This window comes from Somniosus microcephalus, chromosome 27, assembly GCF_052327205.1.
Source record: "Somniosus microcephalus isolate GS21.2 chromosome 27, FLI_Smic_1.0, whole genome shotgun sequence".
Taxonomy (NCBI): domain Eukaryota; kingdom Metazoa; phylum Chordata; class Chondrichthyes; order Squaliformes; family Somniosidae; genus Somniosus; species Somniosus microcephalus.
This window is the reverse complement of record NC_141013.1, coordinates 23,111,038-23,133,630: the sequence shown is the minus strand read 5'-3', so window position 1 is coordinate 23,133,630 and position 22,593 is coordinate 23,111,038. Positions and strand designations below refer to the sequence as shown.

Sequence of the window (22,593 nt, the reverse complement as noted above, 5' to 3'; positions counted from 1 at the left end):
CATATCCTGCCATTGGGACAGCAAGTGCGTCTGGATCCGCCAGCGGATAATGAGCCGACACCTAGTAGGAGAACCCTGCAGAGAAGAAGAAGGAAAAAAACGAGAAACCAGGAAAACTTTGTTCCAGAAGACAGAAAACCCATGACACAGTGTGTGGATCATGAGGAACCTGATGAGTCGGAAGATGAAGAATGGGATCTATGGTACGGCCTCCCAGAAAGACGCATAAGACAGAATCTGGAAGAATTGTCTGAACCATTTAGCTCAGACTTGGACATGGTCTGGGAAGAACCAGATGCTTCCGAGAAGGAGATAAAAGAGACTGAAAGGCATGATAACAAAGGAACCAACGCCTCCAACGTAGTTGAAGGAACTGAAGACCGGGTATCCAAAATAAGGAGCTCACAGCGAGTTAAGAAGGTTCCTGAAAGATTGACATACAGTACACTAGGAGTGCCAAGTGTAATGATAGCCCCTACGGTTCGATATGTTACCTCCCTTTATACATGGTTGGGAAGCATGCAACCACTTATGTGTAAAGTTCATTAGTCATGGGGACATGCCTATATTTGGTAGGGGGGGGCGTGTAATACCCACTGGAAATGTTATGTACGCTAAGTATGCTTATCAATCTTTAACTTAGACACTGTATTATCATTGTTATAAATCCCTGGGTTAAAGTTGCCCATGTGAAGGTACGGCAAGAACTTTTAAGGACACAATGTGACTAAGAGCAGACTTTCCATAATTCTGCACCAGTATCAACTGTTGCAGACAATGAGGCTGCGCAGTCTCCAGGCAGAAACCCCAGGAGGAAGGGGTGGAGTCGGGTTTTTCGAGCGGGAAACGCGAGCGACTGGAAGAAAAGAGGGCAGGAGCTCTGAAAAGAGGGCTCAGGAGGCAAATGGCTGCCGCATCCCGTCCCGGGCTTCCAAACTCGGCCGCCGCCCTTCGTATTAGTAGCTCTGCATCCAGAACTCAAAGTGGGATTCAGTGATCGTGAAGAGAATTCAACGAAGGGGTTCGGAGTCGTAAGTCTTGCAGACATTATACATACCATGAGCTCCAACTTAAGCGCGCCAACGAAAGAGTGCACTCGAATTTGGACACAGGGACAGATTCTCCTTTGAATCCATATAAATGGAGAATGTATGTTTATTATGTCTAGATTCATTCTAATGTATGCAAATGTCTAATTTAGGTCATTGACCCGTAATCTTCTTATACTGTCTGACGTTAAAACTATAAAGTAAGATAATTAGAATTAAGCCATTGCAGTAGTGATCTCCTTACTGGACTATAGAATACTGTCTACAACAGAGACCACATCTCACATATATCTAGAGAACCGTGAAGGGGTTACATATGGCCTGGGGGTAGAAGCTGTTTCGAAACCTGCTGGTACGAGACCGTATGCTTCGGTATCTCTTACCGGACGGGAGCAGGGCGAAGAGGTTGTGGCTGGGGTGGCTCGTGTCTTTGATGATTCTCAGGGCCTTCCCCCGGCACCTCTCGGGGTAGATATCCTGCACAGCAGGTAGTTTAATTCCTATAGTATGTTGTGCAGCTTTCACCACCATCGGCTTTGCAAGCTGTAGATGTTATTCTGTTTCTTTTAAAAATCATACAGCACTGAAGGAGGCCGTTTCGGCCCATCGTGTCCGCAGTCAGCGGAGGAAGAGCTATTCAGCCTAAATAACAACAGAAAATGCTGGAAAAAAACTCAGCAGGGCCAGGCAACATCCGTGGAGAGAGAAACAGAGTCAACCTTTCGGGTCGAAACCCTTCGTCAGGACTGACAGAAAAGGCAGGAAATGAAACAAAAGGCAGTTTGGGGGCTGGGAAATGGGATGAAAGAAGAGACATTAAGAGATATTCAAGGTGAGACGAGATAGTAATAGGATAGGTAAAGAAACAGACAATGGCTCTAAATGAAGTGTGAAATGCGCTAGCAGAGTGAAAGACGGCTATCCAGCCTAATCCCACTTTCCAGCTCTTGGTCCATAGCCTTGCAGGTTACCGCACTTCAAGTACACATCCAAGCACATTTTAAATGCGGTGAGTGTTTCTGCCTCGGCTACCCTTTCAGGCAGCGAGTTCCAGCCCCCTACCACCCTCTGGGTGAAGAAAATTCCCCTCTAAACCGCCTACCAATTACTTTAAATCTATGCCCCCTGGTTGTTGACCCCTCTGCTAAGGGAAATAGGTCCTTCCTAGCCACTCTATCTAGGCCCCTCATAATTTTATACACCTCAAAAGCACCTCCTACTGCAACTTTGCTCAGTGGGTAGCACTCTGAGTCAGAAGGTCGTGGGTTCAAGTCCCAGTCCAGAGACTTGAGCACAAAAATCTAGGCTGACACCCCAGTGCAGTGCTGCACTGTCGGAGGTGCTGTCTTTCAGATGAGACGTTAAACTGAGGCCCCGCCTGTTTTTTTTATTTGTTCCTGGGATGTGGGTATCTGGCAAAGCCAGCATTTATTGCCCATCCCTAGTTGCCCTTGAGAAGGTGGTGGTGAGCTGCCTTCTTGAACCGCTGCAGTCTGTGTGGTGAAGGTACTCCCTGTTAGGGAGGGAGTTCCAGGATTTTGACCCAGTGACGATGAAGGAACAGCGATATATTTCCAAGTCAGGATGCTATGTGACTTGGAGGGGATGCAAAAGATCCCATGGCACTATTATGGACAAAGAGCAGGGGTGTTATCCCCGGTGTCCTGGCCAATATTTATCCCCCAATCAACATCACTAAAACAGATTATCTGGTCATTATCACACTTGTTTGTGGGAGCTTGCTGTGTGCAAATTGGCTGCTCTGTTTTCTATACTACAACAGTGACTACACTTCAAAACTACTTATTTGGCTATAATGCACTTTGGGACATCCTGAGGTCATGAAAGGTGCTATAAAAATGCAAGTCTTTTTCAAAGACACCCTTGTAATGTGGGTGTTGCTAGCACAGCCAGCAGTTATGGCCAACCTAGCTGCTTGTAAAGCCACAGAGGGCAATCACATTGTTGTGGAACTGGAGGCACGAAGATTTCCTTCCCTGAAGTTCACATTAGTGAACTCACTTGAGTATTTACAACAGTCCCACAGCTTCATGGTCATTTTTACTGATACTATTTTATTTAATTCTGCCACGGTAGGATTTCGAACTCACATTCTTGGGATTATCAGTCCCCGAAACATAACCATTGCACTACCACACCCAGCCACTACACAGTGCTGTTAGCTTTTGAGTGCACTGATTAAAAGTTCCTAAATGGTAAACAGGACACCAAAACATTTAAGAGAACTAAGTTCACTTAGTTCCCTGTTTTATGATGTGAACCCAAAAAGTTGACCTAAATACAAACTTATTACACATTAAAACAAGTAATTACACTGAATGTACATTGGAACATGGGCTTCTAATTTAAGCTGTATTTTTATATTGGAGAGGAAAATAAAGTGCATAATAGCCTAAATGGGAACAGCTTTTGAAGATGCAAGATTTATTTTCTTAGTTAAAGGCTCTGGAAGCATACCCACACAAATTGTTTCTTTTTGTCATTTTAATTTTCCACATCTTCTGGTATTTTAGAATATACAATGAACAGGGATATTGTATTTTTTCTTCACCTTAAAAAGAAAAGGATTGAGCAAATGTGCAGAACCTTGGTGTCTTGTGCAATCCTGAGCTTACCTTCTCTTTCCCTTCTGTTGCTGAAACCCTAGTTATGCTTTTATCACCTCAAAGCTTGACTTCTCAATACCCTTCTAGCTACGATTCCTGCATCAACCATCCACAACCTTCAACCCATCCAAAACAATGCAGCCCACGTCCTAACATGCACGGAGTTCCACATTCCCAGCACTTCCTGTCCAAGCTCCGCCAGCTCACCGTACCACAGCATGTCGGTTTCAAAATTCTCATTCTTGCTTCAAATCTCTCCACGGCATTACCTCATCCTACCTTGGGGCTCTCCTCCTGAGTTACATCCTACACATGTTCTTTGCTCTAATACTGAACTTCTCTACCCCCTTTGCTCCCTCCACTTCACCATCAATGACTGCTAGTTCTACCATTAATCTCCGGCCCTCTAGCATTTTCTACCCAGTTCCCTTTGCTTTACTACCTCTCTCCTTTCATTCAAAACACTCCCCTTCGCTCTGTCCATTCCATTTCTCTTTCCCTATGCTTGGCACCCGCTGTATCCCTTTCCTTCTCATTGTAAAATTCTCAGAGATTACTTCCTCCACACGAAGAGTGCTATATAATTGCAAATTGTACACCTTTGTAAGCTTCTATTTCATCTGCTTCCTTTCAAAGCTGGAGTCCAGGTTTCCCTCATCATAATTTGACACGCCTCAGCCCTCTCACTCCAATCCCAACTCTGGTTTACTGCTTGCTACCTGCACCTTTTACTCCACTATTGCAGGATGATCTTTCAGGCGCTACCCCCTGCCCTCTGAAATCAGTTCCTAAAATCACTTCAAAAATCTCCTGACGGCCTCTCTCATCAAATGTGCTTTCAGTCTCCCTGACTTGCAAAAATTCCTTCCTTTATTGCTGTGTCCACCTCTCCCCATTTATAAATTGCTTAGAGATGCAGGAGGAGTACTGAAGTAATACAAGTACAACTCTCGGAATTGAAGATCCTACAGACCTTTGTTGTTTGCTCTGGTAGTTGAGTGCTTGTCAGTAAAGATGCACATTAGCAACCGATCAATAGCTGGAGGATTTACCTGTATTGCTTTAGTAAAGGATAGGGAAACGCTGAATGATAAGATCCATGAAAATTATGCACATAGATCTGAAGAGTCAGCTTATGAAAAGTAGTTCAAAATAATTGATTATGGCCAGAAAGTTTCTTGGTGATATCTCCATATCACTATTGTCTTGTCTGCTTCTTTACCCACAGCATTACTACATAGTCGGAGGTCCTTTTAATCTGTGTTATGGCTTTGAACTGCTTATTCCTTTTTATTAAATGTGCTGCGTGCATCAAGACCACCCTTCATGGCAATAGAATGTGCTCCAGCCGATACGGGGGGGGGGGGGGGGGGGGGGGGGGAGGGGGAATGAAACATTGTCACTTTTCATTGCATTCTGATCAAAAGTTGTAAACTTAAGAATGGAGCATACAGCACTGCCCACAAAATAATGAGTGCCAGTCAACCAATAGGAACATGGGTTTGCATTGATTTAAATCCGGTTTGCATTGTGTCAAGGTGAAATGTTAATTTCTTGATTATCAACCTCTATTGAAACCTCATTTGCACAGAATGTAGGAAATTGTTAGAAATTAGGGTATCCAAAATATATGGGGTTATGCAAATGAAATTGTGACATGAATAAGATTGTGTTTACATGACTATTAGAACTCGAGACAAAAAGTCTCTTCAGACTGGTGTTAGAATAACTGGATAGATGCTTAGAATTTGCTTATGTTTTGGTTCCCTGTGGATGTTATAACAATTTACAGAGTGACGGTCACATATGACCTTGTTTTCAGGCTAGCTGTTTGTGTGCTAGGAAGGTTGTTTTATGTATCTTTAATTTGACCAACCAAGGCCCAACGCCTTTGGTACTGCTAATAATCATATTATAATGCTAAGTGAGGATTTTGACTTTGTTTAACAAAACTGCTTTAAAATGCGTAAGTTAACCAGTGTATGAGAATAGAAGATATCTTTGGAATTTAATGATTCATTCATTATCAGACTATTGTACCATGGAAAGAGTTAGTTTTGCATAGCTAAAGCTGTATGAACATAAATAATTGATAACAAGCAGTTACGGACATCTGATGGCTGAGAATGGCATGTCTGACTCCAAACTAGGGAGGATAGGGACAAAGGGGATAAGAGAAATTCCAATGGGTAGGCCTTCAAAACGTATAAACAATAGAGCATGTGTAATGATTGTGAAGATCCCTCCTGGAGGGAGGATCTTCATCTCGAAATTGAGACAAAGAACTCGACGTGCCATTGGGCACCTTGGTTTAGGAAGAGCCCTTACAGGTTAAATGGTCCTGTCCATATTTTACATCAGGCCCACCCCTAAAAAAAAGTACAAGAGAAAGACCTGAAAAGTCCTTAGCACAGACAGTGGAGGGGAGAGCTATACAAGAGTGGGGCTGGTTTAACACTCTTCCGGGAGTGGACACATGTGGACCTAAGTTAACACTCTGAGGTTCTAGACGAGAGGAAGAAAGGCAGTGAGCCGGAGAACTGTGTTATATTCTGTCTTAAACTCTGATTAAACACAATATTCCCACCATATTGGTTTGCCGTCAATCCTGATTATTTGAAAGACCAGAGATAAGCTAATATCCACAAATTGATTAATCTCAACAGTGTTGTATATCCTTCCAGAGTTGATGTACTGTACAACACAAAGCATGTTTTTAGTTGTACAACACATACTGCAGTGAAGGCTGCAATGATTTGTATTTTTCACTAGAGGGAGGCATTGAGAAGGGGGGGGGGGGGGTAAGATCGCCATAAAGTGTAGCTTTTTCTGTGTGGAGATAGCTTTCTGTAGTTTCAAACGGTGACTCACATCAACCATTAATGGCTCAAAGCAGTACTTTATATTAATTGTTTTCATGGACATCATCTGGGATTATTTAATGCAGTATTGCATTTCTGGTCAGTGTTTTAACATCAAATTTATTACACCATGAAATCTATCATAAAAATTCAAATATGGAGGCACTTAACTGTATTTCAATATATTCATTGCTTTAAGTAATTTTTTCAACATTAAGTTTTAACTGGTTCACTTTATAAAGTAAAAAATATATAATAGGCACAAGTGTTTGAATAATAAAAGGCTGTATACTGTTTAGCATATCTCTCATTGTAAAAAGAAAACACAAGCATTATTAGGTAGCAGTGAATAAAATAACCTTTTATTCTTCACAAAAGTGCACAGCAGAGCTGCACCAAAGTAGTATTTACAAATGACACTGCAATAGAAGTCATGCACCATTTAAAATGTTTTCAGCATTTAAAAATACTTTATTATCTGATTTTCTTTAATAAACAGTTTCAATTAGATGGAGTTATCATGCAACGGAAATATCTTGTGTCCGTTCTTTGAAGTCTGGCATTAAGTCAAACTGTGGCAGAGATGGGAGAAGAGCAATAATAGAAATCTCATAATCATGCCATGCTTTGATACAAGGATGAAAATAAGAGTCATATTTATATAGTACTCCAGTGTTGAAACCTAGCCCAAAAAACATTAAAAATAATTATTCCGCTTCTGGCATTCTATTTCTCTCGGTTACCCATCACGATATACAGCAAGTAGATACACTTCTAGAATTAACAAGCCATATCCAAAATTATCCACTATATATATTTATCATTTACAAAAGGCTGCGTCTGATCGTGTACAGTTTCTGAAGCAGTTTGCTTTATTTTCCCATCAGCTTCAGTACACTACAGTAGCAAATGACAGAACTTGAATGTGAAAAATCAACTTTCCTATAGAAATATTTGACTTCGATTTGTTTTATATGCATATATATATATACACACACACGCACATGTACGTGTATAATATATATTTGTGATAAATCTTTTTAACACCTTAAAATAAAGAAAAGCAGTAAAGCCCTGCATTAGTAAAGTGCTTTTCAAAGCAATAAGGGAAATTGGTACACAAAATGCAAACTGTATTGGCACAGAGCAAAGCATTTTTAAACTCCATTCCATTTTCTAAAGATTTTTGCTTCCTAGAATTCTGGTGTAAAAGGCAGTGAAACAGGTTTCAAACAAACACCGGACCTGTATACAGCAAATTAAACCATTTGGGGAAAAAAAAGGGTTTTTCCATAAAAAGCATGTATATATGCTGTAATATCTCATAGAATCAAGGCACATTTTTATGGTCTGCAGTCATTAGGATTGGCTTTTTATATGTTCTGAATGCCAGTTGTGCTTAGAAAAAAAGAAAACAAACATTCACACAGTATATGTGGTTACACTTTTGTTGCTATTTCTTGATTTATGTTCCTAAAATATCATTTATTATATACACTGACACACTACATTAAAGTTATTATTTTTCTTATAGCAACACACTTTTAAGTCAGAAGTGCAAAGTGATTTTTGTGACCGTTGCAGCCTACAATGTTTTTACATTTTTATTTCTTGAAAGAAACAATGCAGTCAGTCCATGGTTTTCTGAGAAGATGGCTTTCGGAAACATCCTGGCAGGTGCAAATGGCTATATCTGGAAAGCAAACACTTTTCGGCTGGAGTTCCTTCTCCGACTGTTTGTCTTAGACAGTTTTTTTAAGATAAAGTTCATTTCCCGATGAGACGATTGGCAGCTGGTTGTCCACATGGTAGCGGATCAAATGACTGACACTGTCAAATATGTGGTCCTTTGTTCTCACCTTTACAGGAGGAAAAAAAGAGGCAAACACACTTTCAAATAAACTACTAAATGAATTTTACATGGAGGATACATTTTAGTGTTTGTTAAAATAACATTCTGCAGTGCAACGGATGCAAAATGCAGCGTTCTATGTTTAGATCGTTATGCTGGTAAACATTGGACTGGGGCATACGATAACTAGTCACACTAGCTGACTAATTGACAGCTGTCACTGTGAGCTATATTCAATACAATAAGCAGTACAATGACAAAATACAATTGGAAGCTGACTTTTTGCGAAGTATCTGTGAAGGAAACCTTTATTATTGCACACCTGCTGCATGCACACAGGAGGGTGCGAGAGAGCTTAGTAAGTGCCTCAGTTCCTGTTGCCTTAAATTATTTCTCTGTGCTTGGAGATATTTCTTTGCTGCCTGCAATCATTTATCCAGCCCCTATGATCTCTGTCTGCATTTGGCAATCATTTCTGTCTCATTCTATAATAATTTTCTCACTGCATCTGACCTAGTCACTGATGCCTTTAATCATTTCTAAAGTGCAGAATACAATTCATGCCACCTTAAATATTTTGCCTTGAGCTTTGTCGTGCGCTTATAAGAATGCATAATTAGAATAAAAAGAAAGAAAGTAGTTCAAAATTGAACTAAAGAAATAAAAAAAAACTGCTTTTTTTTGTCCTACAACTTTCTCCCTTCGAAGCAATGATTAATGTTAGGGTAGAGTCCCAGGGGCATGAGCAGCTTGCACCTTGTCCAATTGGCCAACTCGGACTATTGCCAGTGAATGTCAGCAGGCTAGTTGGCAATGGAGGGTACCACAGCTTAGCCTGAACCTGTTCTCGCCCAATCTTGGCACATACAGACTTTCCACTGGGGGTCACCACATAACGATCAAGAGCGGGAACCTTGGATACATTTTTCCTTCTTGAGCCAGGCTGTCGAGGTCAATTGCAGTGCCCCAATGGCAGCCCCAACCAAGATCAGCTAACTCAGCACAGGCATGGGACCAAATCTAGGACCTTCTGGTCTGTATAACTTAGTGCGGATTGGCCAATGCAGTTACACAATAAGCCGTCAGGGAAGCTGAGTTTATGGGCAAAAGGGAAAATCAAAACGGACATTTTTTACAACAGTGAAAGGAGATAAAGGAGTAAGTTAGATAATAAACACAAAAAAGTGAAATATTATTTTATAATCCAGTACGCATTTTTTTTTATATCAATAACCAAAGCCATGACAAAGAGAACCAGCGCACTGTGGCTGCAGTGTGTACCATCTACAAGATGCACCACAGCAACTCGCCAAGGCTTCTTCGGCAGCACCTCCCAAACCCGCGACCTCTACCACCTAGAAGGACAGGAGCAGCAGGCGCATGGGAACACCACTACCTCCAAGTTCCCCTCCAAGTCACACACCATCCTGACTTAGAAGTATATCGCCGATCCTTCATCGCCGCTGGGTCAAAATCCTGGAACTCCCTCCCTAACAGCACTGTGGGAGTACCTTCACCACATGGACTGCAGTGGTTCAAGGCGGCGGCTCACCACCACCTTCTCAAGGGCAACTAGGGATGGGCAATAAATGCTGGCCTTGCCCAGATCCCAGGAACAAAAAAAAAGAGGAAACCCTATACAGGAATGGATGAACATGGAATAATAAATAGTTACAACCAAACTCCCACTGACAGCTCCTACTCAATCTGACTCCCACTGGCAATGCTGATCCGATCCAACCCAATTCAACTTATGGAGGTAACTGTGATTCTAGTCTTGCCAGCAGCTTACAGACCTGGCAAGTCCATTAATCTTAATATGGAGAGGATGGACATATATGGAGAATAAATCAATGTGTTTTTTTAAAAGCAAGTTCTTATACAGTCACATGAATGAACTTATGGCTACCTTATTACTAAAATTCTCACACCTTAGATTTACCCAAAGTCAACTGCTCTATTTCAAACAGGGAATGGTGGAAGGGGAGGGAAATGTACAAGAGGATAAGAAAGAAAAGGAACAGCAAAACTTATATATGTTATCCTTTTATTTCATAGAGATACCTAGGTGAAGCTCAAGGCTTCTACTGCAGGACATCCCCAAGAAGATGCAGCAACCATCAAGATAAAGCAAGAAGTAGTGGTCAATCAGGTGATTTGATGGGGTTTTAAAAGCTTGTCGGCTGTAGCTGCTTTAAGTATACATGAATCCTAGGGTTTTAGCATGATAGCAAACCTTAGTTCATATTCTTTGAATATTTTTAAGGCAGAGGTAGATAGATTCTTGATAAGCAAGGGGGTGAAAGGTTATCGGGGTAGGTGGGAATGTGGAGTAATCAGATCAGCCACGATCTTATTGAATGGTGGAGCAGGCTCAAGGGGCCAAGTGGCCTACTCCTGCTCCTAATTCATATGTTAAACTACAGCAAATTAGGGACTGAACTTTTCTCCCTGCCATTAAGTTTTACAGCATTAATATTCAGCTGTGTTTATTCTTTGAGGCCAATGAAAAGAAGACACAGAGAGATAGTCAGCAACTTATATAGAACAGTTAAAACTGTAGCAAGAAAAGAAAAGCAAACTTTGATTAAAAGTTAAAAAAAAATCAAAGGTAAGAAAGTTTGGATTGAGATTGTCATAGTTCCAGGAACAGGACTTAACCTAGTATTGAAAACACACATCAGTACCTGCTCCATGGTCTGTTTGATGCTGTAATGCAAGTGGTTAATGGGATTTCTCACCAACAATGCTGGATAAGTATTTCTAATACTAACATAATTCTAAGCTTCTGGAAGGAATCTAAAATTTGTAATAAATTTTGAATTTCTTGCTTAGTCACAATGAGAAGCTAACTTGGATTTATTAAAATTCAAAATATTTCACATTTCGTACAATATAGAAAAGTGTGTTTTAAAAAAAAAAATAGGGTTTGACAAATATTTGTTTACTTAATAAAACCACTGCAGTAGTTAGTTTGCCAAAATGAAATGGATCTGTATGACATTTAGATATTTTAATTATCTTGAATTTAAAAAAAAATAAAAGTTGCTTCTGCACCCTTAAATCTTACCATGCCTTCAGGGTCCACCAGTAGCAAGTGCTTAGCTTGTCCTCCCTGTAGCCCAGTCAGTACATATTGTCCTGGTGTGGTCATGCTTTCCCGCACCAAAAAGTCACCATCCTTTATCAGCAGCCTCTCGGCTTCCTGTCTGCTCATCCTTCCACGGTACCAGACTTCCTTCAGCAGCTGCTCTCTCATGGAAGACAGGGTAGTGGGCAGTGGGACAGCTGTCGGGTTGTTGGCCGTTGCACTGTTCTGAGCAACGTCAGCGTGTTCTACAGTCACATAGTCAGAGTTTGGAAAATTATACTGTGCAGTCACACTTATTTACTACAAAAGACAAAAACTGAGGACGACAAAAAAGATTGGATATATAAAATAAACACAAGCAGAGGACAAGTAACAAGCAGCACGTACAGTGCATCAAACCAAACTTTATTCTTGGAAAGTAGCTGTACGGGTAGACTATCCTTTATCTGAAAACCTTGAGACCAGCTGTGTTTCGATTTTCGGAATTTTTCGGATTTCAGAAGGTTTTCATCTCCGTATCTGACAACAAACACTGTTGCTTAGCAACAGCTTGTAAACACTCGGGCCCTGCCTTGGAAGCCTCTGAAGCTGTTGCTAAGCTACAGAGACTCTTTCCACAGCCTGACTGTTTAAAAAAAATGCTAGGGGAAGAAAAAAAATGCTAGGGGGAAGAAAAGAACCCGAACAAAATGGCTGCTGATTTCTGCTGTTAGATCGAGGTTTCCGGCTCCCCCTGCTCCGTATCTGAATTCCTTGACTTAGCGGGGGTCTGGGACTCGACTGCCGCCGCCAGTTGTGGGAAAGCTGGATACCGGCTGACTCCTACACTAAGCTGGCCCGCAAATCAGGTCGGGGAGGGGGGGGGGTAGAAAAGACTATCGGACGGGCCGCTGCAGCTATCGGACGGGCCGCTGTATTGTTGGGTTCACTCTCCCGGTACCTCCTTCACACTGCCCGGCTCGGCCTGCAATCTCCTACCCAGGAGGGAACTCTGTGACCCTCTGCCCTGCTCACAGGGAAAGGCAGAGCTCCCGGACCACTCCTGTCATGTTTGGCGCCACTCAGGTCATGTCGTGTGCACGACTTACGCTCCACAAAAAAACTTTCGGTTTTTAGAGATTTTCGGTTTTCGGAAGTGCGGATAAAGGATCGTCTACCTGTATCTGGAATTACATTGCATTTCTTCATCGCAGCACTTTTTGATGTTCCTTTTCCAATTTTCTCTCCTTTTCTAAAAGGTGATGACTCATGGTGGCGCATAATTCTCCAGATATGTTCAACTCGCTGGAACCCTACTATTATGGCCATTTTCCAGGTACAAGCCTGGGCAGTGACATTTGGTAGGATCTTTAGCAATGGTGGAGGAGGGAGGACATCACGGCCAAGTCCGATTGTGTTCACACGAGAAAGTAACTGGACAGTGATCAGGAATGAGAACTATGGCGGATTTTTCCCTCCCCCAACCCGAGGAGGTCGACACCAACTAAAGTGCCTCCACTAATGCCTCGTCTGTGTTAAGCTAACTCAGGACAGACCAGCAATTTGGGACCTTTCTGGACTTTATGACCAAGTACCACACTACGTGGTGCAGTTACCCATTGAGCCATCAGGAGAGCACTCAAAAGATTTTTTAATCAAAAATTAATAGTGTAGGAATTGTACCGTTTTTAAGCATCTGAATCTTGAGATGTTAATTTGATGATAAAACATTGTTCAACACAAGAAAGCCCATTTTTATGTTTAATGTGACTACAACACAATGTGTTTAAAAACTGCTACCAGATGTCTCTTCCTCAAGACTGTTCAGATAATTATTGCCACACAAGAGTTCAGAACCACATTTAGCTGTCACTGGAGGGTTATGTTACTTATTACTTTAGTAATTCAGAGCCACTGTAAGTAGCTTGCCCTTTATGGTTTTGCCCTTAAGGAATGCATTAATTACATTTGATTACCTTTTTTCCCCCCTTCAAAAGGCAGTTGTCTAGTCACCTGTACTAAATCAGAAACGGAAGCTTCAAGAGGAACTATAAAGTAAGCCTATAAGAAAATAAGTTGCTGTAATTTTAAGTTTGGGACTTTTTCCTTTGTGATTTCAAGGACCACTCGTACTGAGCGACACCGGAGAGTGCTATTAATATGTCCTTTTGCTGCTTCTTAAATGGAAGTGTTCCTTATTCTTTGATTTTACTTGTAGATCACCACAGACTACATGTCTCGAGTTGCATTTCACCACAAAGTCAAATTAGTGGGCTGATAGCGGAGGAACAGATATCTAAAATGATCATCCGTTAGAACCATATGTCAGGTTAATTTGTGGCAAATTAACAGAGCACCAATAGACATAAAATCATAGGACCGGTAAGCCCATCTTTCAGAAAAATAGCGATCACAAAGCTTGTTTGCACAGTGCAGCACAGCACTGGTTCAGGATGTCTTAATGGTTGTTTCACTCTTTTTGTGTTTTTTCTTGCAACTAAAACAAAAACCCTGCAGTGCTAATGGCTTAAAAATCAGGAATGGCTGCTTTCCAGTCGGGAGGTTTCAGCAAACCCTCGCTTCATCTGCACTGAGCAGATGATCTAATTTAATGTCTTAATTTCCATCTGGACCCTGCAGAGCAAGAGTTCTATTAACATACAGTTTTAGAAATGTGATAGCCACTTCCTGTGGGGATAGCCATACATCACATTACAAGAGCAAACCGCAGATGAGCCACTATGCAACAAAACTGCTGCATTTTCAATATTGTATTCGCCTTCATTAGAAATGTTCATTCAGTCGGTGACCGTGATGCAGTCCTTTTATTGTAAAATTCAATAGATTTTCAAATACTGTGAAGAAGTCAGCAAATGTGACACCAATTCATGATCTTCTGATGCTTGTGCACCAGGTAGAAAATTAGAATTGAGTATACTTAATTGAACATCTATGATACAGTTATTAATAGTAAGTCATTATGGTCATAGATGAACAACTTATTGCTATGGGTTATATAGATATCAAGAATTCTCTCACACACACTCAATCTGCTTCCTCCACCTCCCACTTATGACCAATCCATACCTTTCCTTCCAGTACCCATGCTGCTGCTCCCTATCTGCCTTATACTTGCAATCAGACACCGAATGTGCGGGGGTGGTTCTATTGTAGTATTCTGAGCATTAGTGAAAGAAATAGACTACTTTATCTGGCATTCAGAATTCTGCCATAGCCCTGCTGCCTTAGCGCGATCTCAGGAAAGTGACAAGAGGGCAGGGGAGAAGTCAGGTGTATAGGGATAGGATGGGGGCATGAAGGTGGACAAGACATTTTAACTATATTGATGGAGGTTTTTGAGACAGAGGGGGTTACGAATCTTACAAACAATAGAAGGCTCAGGGGGATGTGAGATGGAGAACACAGAGGAGTTCCAGGAGACACAGAGACAGCAGTAGGAACTCAGATGGGAGAGGACAGAAAAATGTCAAGATACATAGATGGCTACCATCCTCCCCAGGTACTCCTACAGTTATACTTTCACCTTCCTCTAACAACTGGGACAAAAATACTGATTAAACATTTCTGCCACATTTCTCCCTCCGTGCGGGACAGAGCCCTGCTCATGAATCACACTCCGAAGGACAGTGAAAATGTAAGCTGGACAATGCATCATTCTTCCTTTAAAGTTCATATCCTATCTTAAGTGTAACATTTGTAACCCAAGTGTTATGTTGCAATTCCACGTGTCTCTCTGTTGTGCGTTAGGATTTTATCCTGGGTGGTTGAGCTTTGCAGCTATCTGAAAATACTGTAGCGGTCAATTCTTGTCTACATATTGTGATAGATTAACTGGGCAGTGGAGAACCTCCCTTTTAAATTGAAACTATCCAACTAGACAGCTGATTTTTAGTTCTGACTTTTTGGGTGGTCTAGGTTTGTATAGACAATACAATGACTAGATTTTCACACAACTACTGTCTGGTATCTACCGAATTACAACATTGTGATAAAAGGACCAATCTTGTGCTCCTAATCCACCAGATTTTAGGCATATCCAGAGCAGAAGGGGCGGGGGGCAGAAGGTCGGGCTGGGAGATGTTCTGCTGGTTCCCCATGGCTTGCCACCTTTTCTGGAATTTTCTGCCAGAAACAACAGCAGGCGTTGAATACGTCCAAGCAAATATGGGCATGCTTATTCAAATAACGCATCAATGAGAGGAAAATGTCAAACATTGCATTTCTCATCATTAACCCCATAGCAACGATAGACGCTAGGAACACCAGTGCATTCCTGGATTGCAGAGTTACTGTGGAGGATGGATAGGATTTTAAATTTAAAATGACCCTCAAGAGATTATAATCGATTGCAGTACGATTGACTATAATCACTATAATAAACACTATATTGACTATAAAAAGATTATTTTGTCTTGAGCTGCCCTAGAGGCTGCTGCCCTACTCCACTGACACCCTAAGCCTATGCTAGCAATTTTCAAGTTCCCACCCCCAGGGCCAATGGAGGCGGCAATCCCAGACCAAATTATTTAAATGAGGTTAACCCAGGAAAAATCAGCCGATATCCGCATTAGGCCTATCCCATTGACACTGCAGTGGGATCCCATACAAAGTATTCTCCCGGGAGTGTCCCTACCAAAATGTTTCTAACCAGGATCTGTCCATGATTCAAGAATTGTTGAAACCCCGAGTCTGTTACCACCGTCAAAGCCAGAGGCTTTTTCTTGAGGGTACGTTTCTTCATAAATGGAGTTAAATTGGTCTATTTTCCTCCCTTTGCTCATCTCTACTGAGCCTCGCACATCCCATGGCTGACTCCCAGGGTGATAGGAGTACTATTCCTGGTCAGCTATTATGGGTCACAAGAATAGCCTGGTGAAAACTCTGCCCCTTGTGGGGTGGTGCTTGCCTTCTGTTCAGTGCCTCTCCACAGCAGTGTGGCCGAGAGTGGGACTTCAATAGAGTGAGGGATCAAACTTCCACCCCGCCAGCCTTAGCGACCATGCAGCATCACTATACTTCCCACAGCTACACTGTATCATTTGAGAAGTTCTAAAATATTGGATGGTCTTTTCAGGGAAGTTTCAATCTACAAAACTAACAAATGAGTAGAGCCTTTACAAATAACCAAAAAAGAGAAAACACTGCAAATGTTGGAGATCTGAAGTATAGGGCAAAACTTTCAACATTGCCTGGGGTGTAAAACAGGCAGTAGTGGATTGGCGCCCGTTATACAACCCGCCTTGATTTTCCTTTCCATCAGGCAGGGGTGTAGAACGGGCGGCCAATCCACCAGCGCCTGTTCTACGCCTCTCGCTGAAGTTGAAAGTTTTGCCCGAGTGCAGAAAATGCTGGAAGTACACAAGAAATGAGTCAGTATCTGTAAATAGAAAAGTGGAACGTTTACTAGTGATATATACAGCTGCACACAGTCAGATTGGATATACTGGAATGTGTTTGGTTACAGATGAATAGTGTAGGTTGTATTAATATTTGAGTCTCTCAATTGGAAGAGACGGGAAGGAATTTTTAATTTTTTTTATATAAAGGCTCAACTTCTCAGATACTGCACCTGTGGTTGTTTGCGATTGAGTGAGGCCAATGGAATCCATAAGATAAATTGTACAAGGTTTGTAGAGGGAAGGAGCTCAATGGGCTGAATGTCCTTTATTTGTTTTATGCTTTCTTGTATTAAGCTCTAAAACTATTTTAATTAACAGCCTGTCCTTAAGATATAACAAAATTACAGAGGCTTCTGAAGTTTTGTATCGGTGGCAGTGTAACAGTGAACTTCAATTTTGGATGTAGAATCTCGGTCTTTGTTTTCAAATCCCTCCGTGGTCTCGCCCCTCCCGACCTCTAATCTCATTCAGTCCCACAACCCCCACCCACCGGAGATATCTGCGCTCCTCTAATTCTGCCCTCTTGAGCATCCCCGATTATAAAAATCGCTCAACCATCGGTGGCCGTGCCTTCCATTGCCTAGGCCCCCAAGCTCTGGAATTCCCTCCCTAAACCTCTCTTTCCTCCTTTCAGACGCTCCTTATAACCTACCTCTTTGACCAAGCTTTTGGTCATCTGCCTTAATTTCCCATGTGGCTCGGTGTCAAATTTTTTGTCTTATAACAGTCCAGTGAAGCACCTTGGAATGTTTTACTACATTAAAAGGCGCTATATAAATACAAGTTGTTGTTGAATAAACTTACTTGCGTTATATACATCTCTATGCATGTTGGCAGAGATCTGTCCTGATGCTCCATTCCTGGTAGAAGAGGTGGGATTCTCCACATTGTGTGTGTTCATGTAAGATGGATCGTCAAAAAGATCAGATCTGCTGGTGGCTTTGATTGGCAGAATGTTTCCATTAATTTGTGGAAATCTAGTCCATGAATTGCCTAAAATATTAATTATGTAGGATCTTTAAAGTTATGCTTAGACAAAAATGTAAACTTGGATAATCTATTTTTGAGTTCTAAACAAGAAGGTTAAAGTAATTCTGAGTTTAAGACAGCTATTTATATGCTGATAAATGAGTGTCCCTGATAAATCTACTTTGTATAACATCTCTGTTCCTATAAAACCTCTGAGCATGAGCAATGCCAGAGGAGATCTACCAGTACATCTTTTTTTTTTAAAGTTGTGTGTCTTATGTGTACCTATCTCCATCACACCTCAGACATCACACAGAGATTGCCTCAAATGTCACGTTTGTGAAACAGCAATAAATCACAACTTAGGAGATAGGATCATACCCATGATTAAGTAGCCAACAGAAATGAAAACTACCAATTGCAAAAGTTTTAAATTAAAAAAAGGGCAGTAGGCAAGCCACCATCAATAGCAAGGAGAAGAGGAGATAATAAAGGCAAAAGAAGTACAAAAAGGAATGATTAACTTGAGCTGCTCTGTAGCATTGTGTGTTTAAAATGTCTCGAATGACATTCTCCATTGCGGTCTGTGCCTCTCAGAAGCTTAGCATACAAGTTAATGGTGCTTCCCAGAGTGATCATGGTCAGCTGAAGAGACTCAGCAAAGTATCAAACTAATAGCCTCAGGATTTTGTCTATGGTCGACAGCAACACAGTCCATTCATAAAGCATGCTGGGATTTGCTGCCTTCTTCCCATCGATGGAAATGTTCAAGAGTCAGGATTAAATCTCTAGGGAAGCCATTATTAGAAGTGGAGGGAACTCGAATTGTGCTTTTTGTATAAAAAGCATGAACTTTGGAACTTTATCCAAGGTAACTTTCAAGGGTTAACAATGAAAAATTACCAAATTCAAATGAAGCATACTATGGGGGAAAAATTTGGTATCGACCATTTTGGGTGCTAATTAGTGCAGGCGACTGCAAAATTCAGTTTTAGCACCCAAAGAGGGAGGTGGAGCGCTAATTCAAGCGCTCCACTTTCTTAGAGCGCGAACCTCAAATATCGGGGTGGTGCGTTCTGCAGTGCTACGCACTGGGCCACGTAGCGCTGCCGCATGGAAGGGCTCTTTCCCCTCACTCGCACCGAGAGACTCACTCACTCACTCACTCGCACCGAGAGACTACCTGGACCACCGGGGAGCGGGGTGCCGTGCCAGCAGCCCGGCGCACAAGATCGCAGCACGGACCCTATGTTCAAAGACAAGTTGGACGATTTTTTTTCCCTGCCCGCCACCTCCCCTTTACTTCGTGCTCTGCAAGCCTCCTGACGCTCCGTTCCCGCACCCTGAATCAGTCGCTGTCATCGCCCGGCGCAGATTCAGGGAGCGCGGGCCAATTTTACAGGCAGGACGAAAGCAGGGTGCTGCGCACAGTGATGATGTTGTCGTCGCCTGTGCAGTGGAGCAGGGCGCTACCGGTTACTGTCGCCGCTAAACTCCCGCTGAATTTAGCGGGAGTCGAAAGCAGCGCCACACTCGGGCGAAAAGTCGTTTGCGCCCTCCCGGAGGTGCTAAGGTACCCAATTTCTAGCCCTATATGTGTGTGTGACAAATTAAACTTTGAAATCATGGCACTTTTAAAAACTTTTATAAATACTTTGTAATATATTTTAGGTTTCAAGTTTGAGGGGACGGATGGACTGAAGGCAGGCGCTGGTCAGCGTGTGGCATGACCGAGTGCTGGAAATCCTAGGCAGCAAGGAAGGTGAAGGCTGGACAGAGGGAGAAATGTCTGAAGCTCTGGGAGAGAGAGGGGGGTCGGGTGAGGAGTGAGCAGAAGGGAAGGGCCAATGTCTAGCAGGGAGTAGGTAACAGGGAAAGCAGATGTTCAAAGGAGGGTGGGGTGTAGGAATGAGACTGAGCTCTGGGAGGTCAGATTGAGGTGAAGGCAAGCAGGCAGTGGACAGCAGAAAAGGGCAAAGCTCTATTAGAGAGTGGGAGGCTCCTGTTGGTAGCGAATGCAGAGGCTCAATAGAGGAGGTGGTAAAGGAGCGAGACGAAGTGCTGCGAAGGAGAAGGATGCAGGGGAGGGAAGGCAGAGTGGGTAGAGCATGGCAGGCAAAGACTAAATGTATGTCAGAATATGAGGCTTAGTGACAGGGAAACACAGGTGTGACAGAGGGGGAAGCTCAGGAGCAAGGCTGAGCTCCAGGCGAGAGAGGGACAGTGAGGTAAGCCAAGGGTCAGAGAGTGGGAGGTCCTGGGCAGCAGGGAAAGCAGAGCCTCAGCAGAGAGGGAGGAGCAGAATCGAGGCTCAGGAACAACGAGTGCTGGAAGGCCAGAGGAGGCAACAACATGGCAGTTGACTTTGGAGCTGGGGTCAGGGAATGGGGATCCATTAATGACCACTAAATGGTGCTTCGATGTTCTTCCCTAATATCCGATTCAAAAACAGTAGCAACACTGAACCAATCCGAAAGCGCTAGTGTGGTTTTTTTTGATGGTAAAGAAACCAATTGGAAAGCCCAGATTTGAGCCTACACTGAACCAATCAGGAAGCTGAAACACAAGCCATTGATAAGTAAACACACACACTTAACTGAATAAACAGTAGTCCTAGTATTGAAATGTTATTTACAAATTGAAGTTATTTTTCATACAATCTATAGAAAGTCTCAAAAAATCAATTTTTGTGGTACAAAAGTGGTGTTACAAAATTTGTAATGAATTAAAAAAGCATGGAGAACTTTCTGAAATCATTATATACCAAATGTTATAATTTTAATGGAACTGAAATCTGTGAGGTATGTTACATACCTGCCATAATGAAGGTTTGTTTGTGTGGATCTGAATAATTTTCATAAATGGTGACGGATGGTGGGCTAGCAGTCTGTAAAGCAATGTATTCAACATTAAGGAAACAGCAAACCGTTTCAACACAAGTGTAATATATAAAACGACCTTGTATATAACCATACCTCAGTCAGGCAGAAGAAACACCATCACTTTTATAGTGCCCCTCACAGACAAGTAGGTCTCATGAGGAGTGAAGCAAAGACTCAATGCAAGGAGAAAAGGGTGGACTGAAACCAGAGTTGAGGAGATGGGTTTTTAAAGAGAGTTTTGAAGGGAAGGCCTCCCCTCCTTCAGCTCTGTCCCCAGCACTTGCCTGCTAAAGGCCCCCGTCTCGGCTGAGGCCTTCAGTGGGACATCTACTCCCACCTCCAAGATGCTCGAGTCCATTTAATGCTGCAGCGATGGTTTTGCTGCACCACTGACAGAATTTCCCGCTTCTGCAGGGTGGGCCCCTCTTGGTGGCAGTGATCCTCCCAACATATGGAATTATCCCAACCCAGGGAAATGGATCAAGGTTTCAGTGGTGTCAGAGGGGCAGATGGAAGTCCTATCTGCTGGAAGGTGAACCCGGGACTAGAACTAGTCTTGCTCGCTGCAGTTTGCACATGAACAGTACCGGCTTCAAACAATAATACAAGATCAATAAATGGTCAATGAAATGACCGTGCTGGCGATGTTGCTCTTTACCAAACTCAGTTTTCTGTTCCTCCTACAAAAGCCCAAGCTTGCCTCATCTAGCCTTTGTTTTATCTTCTACTCTGTTTAACATTGATTATGTCTTACACTATGGACCTTGGCCCTTCAGCTGGGTTTCCCCAATATATAAATAAATATATGTAAGATGCAAAATCTTTCAAATGATTTCCAGTAGTTTATATGCACCTGTAAAATGATAAATCACCCTTTTGAAATGAGAATGTTTATTTAGAGAATCTCAGACTCCAGCTATTTCTGGCATTGAAAATACTAGCAAAAAAACATTTTTAATACGCTAACCTGTGAAAAGTCTCCCTCCTTTTTCAGTTGGCTATTATCACTGTAGGCCGCAGAGTCGTCTTTTACTCTTGCATTTTGCAAGCCTCCGGGAGGTGCCAGTTTACCTGGGATTTCATTATAATACCCATGGTTCTGATCTTCTTCACTCTCCACGTTCCATATTGCAAAGCCTGGTCTTCTGCAGCACGAGAATAGCAACAAAAACATTAGAACAGTATTTGTAAACCACTTATCATCTCATTTCTGAAATTGACAGTGGCCAACGTAAAAGGTTTTTTGCAAATTATCAGTTTGTTATGCTCATTAATGGTTTGGAAATTCCTAACAAAAATATTCAAGTCTTGTGATTTTTGTTGAAGTTGTAACTGGGACTTGAGCGCACTGACCTCTCGTTAGGTGTGAGAACTACAGGTGGGTTCTTCAAGTATTGTTTAAAGCGAAGTTCAAATGCTTGTCCTATGGTGTGTATAACATCTTGGGCCAAATCATCAGAGCACTCCAAAATATGGCACGCTAAAATAAGAATGCAAGACGGGTTAGAAATTTCTTTTATGTTGCTTGCAAAATGATTGTACATTGAACAGACTTTGTAGAAGTTAACATAAATTCTGACACTTTCCATTTTAAATAAGCTATACACTAATCACAGTGAAATTATTGTAGTATTTCATATTGTTTTATTATTGCTAAACAGCATTAACACTAATGATCTAGTACTGAATACAAATATTAATATTTAGCTCAATATTTCTGTATTTCGTATTAAAAAGATAATTGGTGAACATTTCATGAATTTAGCATATAGAAATTAATAAATTAGAACTATACATATTCCCAACGATCAGTGCTGTAGGTAACTCATGCCTGCATCACTCAATTTATAGTCTGCCTTTCTA

General features: G+C 41.9%; 1 protein-coding gene across 3 annotated transcripts in view; it reads right to left on the bottom strand.

The window, feature by feature from the left end:
* Window positions 1-6,877: 6,877 nt before the first annotated feature.
* LOC147100065 (SHC-transforming protein 1-like) overlaps window positions 6,878-22,593 on the bottom strand; it is a 91,658-nt gene continuing 75,942 nt past the window's right edge. The window contains exons 7-12 of one of the 3 annotated variants that reach the window (XM_085968690.1): window positions 22,084-22,210; window positions 21,698-21,875; window positions 20,663-20,735; window positions 17,684-17,818; window positions 11,460-11,725; window positions 6,878-8,396 (exon numbers count right to left, since the gene is read on the bottom strand). In XM_085968690.1, the coding sequence (XP_085824816.1) occupies window positions 8,280-8,396; window positions 11,460-11,725; window positions 17,684-17,818; window positions 20,663-20,735; window positions 21,698-21,875; window positions 22,084-22,210 (896 nt within the window). In that variant the 3' untranslated portion in view covers window positions 6,878-8,279. Of the gene's footprint in view, window positions 8,397-11,459; window positions 11,726-17,683; window positions 17,873-20,662; window positions 20,736-21,697; window positions 21,876-22,083; window positions 22,211-22,593 lie in introns of all 3 variants that reach the window. The other 2 variants (XM_085968689.1, XM_085968691.1) reach the window with 2 other exon arrangements.